General features: G+C 41.0%; 1 protein-coding gene across 1 annotated transcript; it reads right to left on the bottom strand.

Moving 5' to 3' along the window:
- Positions 1 to 776: 776 nt before the first annotated feature.
- Positions 777 to 1,841, bottom strand: LOC120031530 (membrane progestin receptor alpha-like). Its single transcript, XM_038977321.1, has one exon. The coding sequence runs from the start codon at positions 1,839 to 1,841 to the stop codon at positions 777 to 779; it is 1,065 nt and encodes a 354-aa protein (XP_038833249.1).
- Between the last annotated feature and the right edge of the window lie 3,719 nt (positions 1,842 to 5,560).

Below are 5,560 nucleotides of genomic sequence, written 5' to 3'. Positions count from 1 at the left end.
GAAAATGGTAGATAAAACACAGAGAATGAATCATTTGGCAGTGTTGACTGCAGCTCGCTGGAATATCATGGGATAACCAAGGAATAAAAAAAATATTACTGGTCTTTGTTAAGCACTAACATCTGACTTGGGAGTCAAATCACTTTGAAACTCACATTGTATTTTTAAGAAATAAAAGCTGGTGAGAAATTCTTATTTTAAATTCTTATTATAATTATTTATTTGATTATGCACTTAAGGGCAATGTGAGTATACTTTCCATTCTTTCCTGCATACCTCTATTGAGATGGTTTGTGTCATGCTTGGAGTTGGTCAGTCAATACTGTATAAAGTCAAAAAGTCATTCTGACTATTCAGTAGATAGCTAGGCCATGACATGTGATCTCACAGTAGCGAGTGGAAAATTAAGAGGAAAATCAACACAATAAAAAAGTCTCAATTCCAACCTTCATTTTACCATCTCTGTGAAGTGAAACAATGTTATTTGAAGTGTTACAGGTACTGCTTGTGCTGTGACAGACAGAACCTACCAGGTTTTTCTGTCTTCCTGGAAGGTCAACATCGCAAGACAAAGTCTATGTTGCCAGTTTAAAATGTCATTTGGCAGGCCAAAAAAAAAAAAAAAAAAAAAAAAAAAAGCAGGTCATTGTTTTTATCATCTTTTTACAAAATCAACAGTCTGATTTGTTTAATCTCTTGTCTTTTTAGCTTTCCAGTGTAAATCAGATTAAAGTCTTTCTCCCTTATCCTAATTTATCCCTCTGTCCTGACAGCTCCTACTCCACTTTCTCAAGCATTTGCGCCTGCACACGTTTCCGCACGTAGAAGGCAGTGAGCGCGCTGCAACATGCTGTAAAGACGAAGAGAGCCACTGTGTCGTGGGCCAGGTTGCCGTGGAGACGCTCGTAGAGGGGCCTCCGCTCAATGTAGTCTATGCGTGTCGCCTCGATCTGCACCAGAGTGCACAGCACCAGAAACACGTGGAAGATCTGGTGGCCCTGGCCAATGAAGTCACATCGCCCGGGCAGCCAGCACTCTGGGTGGGGACAGGCAAAGAAGTAGGCGCTCACCAGGAAAAAGAGTACCTGGTAGCGGTGGTAAGCCACAGCCTGGTTGGAGCAGCCCCCCTCCTGCTGGTGGCAGCTGTAGATGCGGTGCAGCACGGGGCTGATGTCCAGGCAGTAGGCCAGGCCCGAGGGAACCACCTGGAACAGCTTGTGGGCAAACTTGGGCAGCCTCGGGCTGGCATACTTTCCGTAGCAGCAGCCGAAGCACGAGAACCAGGCCAGGAACGCTGCGGTGGGCAGGAAGATCCCTCGCACCCGGGCGTGCCAGCCCTCCTCGATGGCGTAGTAATAGTGGGCAAGGGCGCTGCCATACTGGTATATGGCCACGCCCACATAGTCCAGGAAGTAGAAGGTGTAGTGGGAGAGCTCGGACTTGGCGTTGAGCAGGTGGGCCAGGGCACTGAACGACAAGTAGGTGAAGGCTGAGAGGAGGACGATAAACAGGGGCTGGGCGTGGGGGTCACGGAGGAAATCCACTGTCTCGGACAGCTCCTGGCACTTGACCAGGATGATGAAGGCGGCCAGCAGGTGGGTCCAAACGTTGAGTGCCTCGTTGTGCCTCTGGAAGAGGGTGAGGAAGTAGTAGCGCCAACTGTGGTCCGGCTGCCTGTAGCCTCCAATGATGTGAGGCTCACGGAACACCCAGGGCACGTCATGGGCTTTCACAGTGCAGGGCAGAGTAGGGAAGGCCGACTCGAGCAGCTGAGGAATCTGACGCAACTGTTGAGCATTGATGAACAGGCGACCAATCTGCTCCATCACCACAGTCGCCATGGCAAACTAGATACAGGAGATGAGAGCAGAGAATGAGTTCACAGTCAGTCAATAATATCTATCTGGCCATGAGCTATCATTTCTGATGAGGATTTAGACCCTAATCCATATGCATTAGGTCTATGTGTGTTGCATGATATGACAATGCTTAGATTTTTGGGCTTTGGTTTAGTAATGGCGGTGGGTGGAGGGGGTAGATTAGCTTGTTAGATTATTTCATTTAACAGATATCTTTATAATGTCTACATCGGAAACAAAGCAGTGTACTTTTTTTCTCTCGAATATATGCAATTTAACAGTTTTATATGACGTACTTTCGATCTGAAATATTTTTTACATCAAAGCAATGTTGAGGATATCCTATTTGAGTCAGAAAAGGATACTCATATGATAGGTAAGATATAGCCTACAAAACCTTGCAGAGAGCCTATCCAACTGACAATCTCTTTGAAAAAATATATAAATTATTGGAATCAAGACATAAAAATAACTGATATTGGCACAAGATGGAAGTGTTGGAACATAAATAACAAAATTACAGCTACCAAAAATGTACGCTTAACCAAGTATAAACTAATGTATAGAATTGTCACGGTGTGATTTGGGTGGGCATTCTATGTTCATTTTCTATGTTTTGTATTTCTTTGTGTTTGGCCGGGTGTGGTTCTCAATCAGAGGCAGCTGTCTATCGGTGTCTCTGATTGAGAACCATACTTAGGTAGCTTTTTCCCACATGGTTTTTGTGGGTAGTTATTTTCTGTTTAGTGTTTTGCACCTTACAGGATGGTTTCATTTATTCTCTTGTTATTTTGTTATAGTGTTCTAATAAAAAATCATCAACACTTACCACGCTGCGCTTTGGTCCGATCCTTCTTCAGACGACGAACGTTACAAGAATGTATTATACAAGAGACAAAATACACAAATTCTACAACACAATGGTAGAGTCATGTCTTAAATGTAAAACAAACAATTACTCAATAATTCATGCCTTCTGGGAGTGCTATGAAGTACAAAAGTTATGGGAGGAGTTAGAAAGTTGGCTATCAGAAGTTTTACAATGTAAGTTTACTTTTAATCCATCTATCTGCATATTTCAAGACATGGCATATGAGGGTGAAGTGAGATATCCGATGGGTTGGATCATTATTTTCTCGTCAATAATTTTGAGGGGGGGGGAATGGAAATCAAATGATCTTCTATCAATAGATGAATCAAATGCATTATTATTAAAATATTGAAAAAATGTGGCCTAATGATAGAAATAAAATAGAACAATTTGAAGCCATATGGCATAAAGTTTTACAAGCCCTAGAAATACCAAAATGATGAAAAATAAGAAAGTATGTTATTATGAGAACAAACAAGATGGGTATGGATACTGTAGGAACATGAAGGTTTGAGCAAGTATGATGTCATTAATGTTTGTTGAAATCTAAGTACACTACCAAGCAAAAGTTTGGACACACCTACTCATTGTAGAATAATAGTGAAGACATCAAAACTATGAAATAACACATATGGAATCATGTAGTAAACATAAACTGTTTAACAAATCAAAACATATGTATCACGTTTCAGGTAAGACCCATATGCAGAGTGTCAAAGTAACAAAAGTGTATTACTAGTACAGGGGCAGGCAAAACAACAGGTAGGCAGAGGTCAGTAATCCAGATAGGGTACAAAAGGTCCAGAACGGCAGGCAGTCTCAGGGTCAGAGCAGGTAGGGATCAATATTCCAGTGTGGTATGGCAAGGTACAGAACGGCAGGCAGGGTCTGGGCAGGCAGAAAGGTCAAAACCGGGAAAAACTAGAAAACAGGAACTAGAACAGACAGAAGAAAGTGGAAAAACTCTGGTAGGTTTCACAAAACAAACTGGCAACAGACAAACAGAGAACACAGGTATAAATACCCTGGGGATAATGGGGAAGATTGTAGACACCCGGAGGGGGGTGGAGACAAGCACAAAGACAGGTGAAACAGATCAGGGTGTGACAATATTTTATATTTGAGGTTCTTCAAAGTAGCCACCTTTTGCCTTAATAACAAAAGCTTTACAGCTTTGCACACTCTTGGCATTCTCTCAACAAGCTTCATGAGGTAGTCGCCTGGAATGCATTTCAATTAAAAGGTGTGCCTTGTTAATTTCTTGAATTTCTTTCCTTCTCAATGTGTTTGAGCCGATCAGTTGTGTTGTGAAAAGGTAGGCTTGGTATACAGAAATAGCCCTATTTGGTAAAAGACCAAGTCCATATTATGGCAGTTCAAATAAGAAAAGAGAAACGACAGTCCATCATTACTTTAGGAAACGAAGGTCAGTCAATACGGAACATTTCAAAAACGTTTTCTTCAAGTGCAGTCGCAAAAACCGATATGATGAAATTGGCTCTCATGAGGACCTCCACAGGAAAGGAAGACCCAGAGTTACCTGTGCTGCAGAGGATAAATTCATTAGAGTTACCAGCCACAGAAATCGGCAATTACCTGCACCTCAGATTGCAGCCTGTAAAAATGCTTCACAAAAACCCTTCAATGAGTAGGTCTGTCCAAACTTTTGATTGGTACTGTATGTCTGAGTTGGTGTTTTTTGTATTTTTTCTTTATGTTGAAGGTTGGGCATTAAGTCCTAGCTAATGTAATGTCTAGTTTAGTGGATCTATGTCTGAAATGTTAAGTAGTCTATTGTATTTTGTCTACTGTCTAAAATCCTAAATAAAATCTTACAAAAAAATATAAGAAATAAAGCAGTGTACTTTAGGCTACTAGTGTATATTTGCATTGTCAGCAGCGCAAAGATGTACATTATGTAGCCTAGGCCTACACACGGGTGCATATTAATAGTCTTCAGTAAATTTCCAGCTTCCTAAAACTCCCAATTGCTACTTTATTTGCATTTATTTAAAAACGCAATTCAAGCGAAAGAATGCCTATGCTACTGAGAATTGTATTCCACTTGTGCACTCCTCCCATGACCATGTTAGAGTGGAAAAGGGTAAGGGGACAAGAAGAGGAGGCCACGTAAATTATTGAGTGCTAAGCAAAAATGGTATCGTAGAGCGATCGTTGAATGGGAAGACAATCATGTAACATATTCCCCATCCTGCCGGTCTCCACCCTCAGATGTTTTCATTGGTTGCATGCATAACTGTCTTTAAAATATTCATAGGTGAAGAATTGCTCGAGTAAAAACGAATCCAGAAGCTTTGAGACTGTGGAACGATATTCTAATGTCAATTATTTAGTCAAGGCATCCAACAGTGAGGCCTATTTTAGCCTACTAGCTAACAATCGATAATTACATGGAAACGGCTGATCAATATGTTATCCTAATTATCGACATAGCCAAATATGAACACAAATTGGGTATTTCTGTAAAAAGACATTCGAATTAAGCCGACACATGATCAGGGATGGGTAAACTGCATGCAGAATAGGCTTCAATTTCCCATTCTAACAGCTGCTCTATTACATGTTATACGAGATTTACTAAAACAGAGCCTTCTATACAAATGCACATGATTAAAATGGTCTATCGGCGTGCACAATGACATTTTATGCGACCATGTTCTGGCGTGGCCATCAGTGCTGAAAACCGTAAGAAATAAAGAAATAAGAAATAAACCTACCTGAAGAAGGCAAACGCAGTTTCAGTGCAAAACCTTGAATATTGAATCCTTTGGATTATTCATTAATACATAAAATATGAATCACATTGTTT

Source organism: Salvelinus namaycush, chromosome 37, assembly GCF_016432855.1.
Source record: "Salvelinus namaycush isolate Seneca chromosome 37, SaNama_1.0, whole genome shotgun sequence".
NCBI classification, from domain to species: Eukaryota; Metazoa; Chordata; class Actinopteri; order Salmoniformes; family Salmonidae; genus Salvelinus; species Salvelinus namaycush.
This window is presented reverse-complemented; position numbering and strand designations above follow the sequence as displayed.

Coding starts and splice junctions, on each gene's coding strand:
- LOC120031530 (XM_038977321.1), bottom strand. CDS start 1,841: ATGGCGACTGTGGTGATGGAGCAGATTGGTCGCCTGTTCATCAATGCT.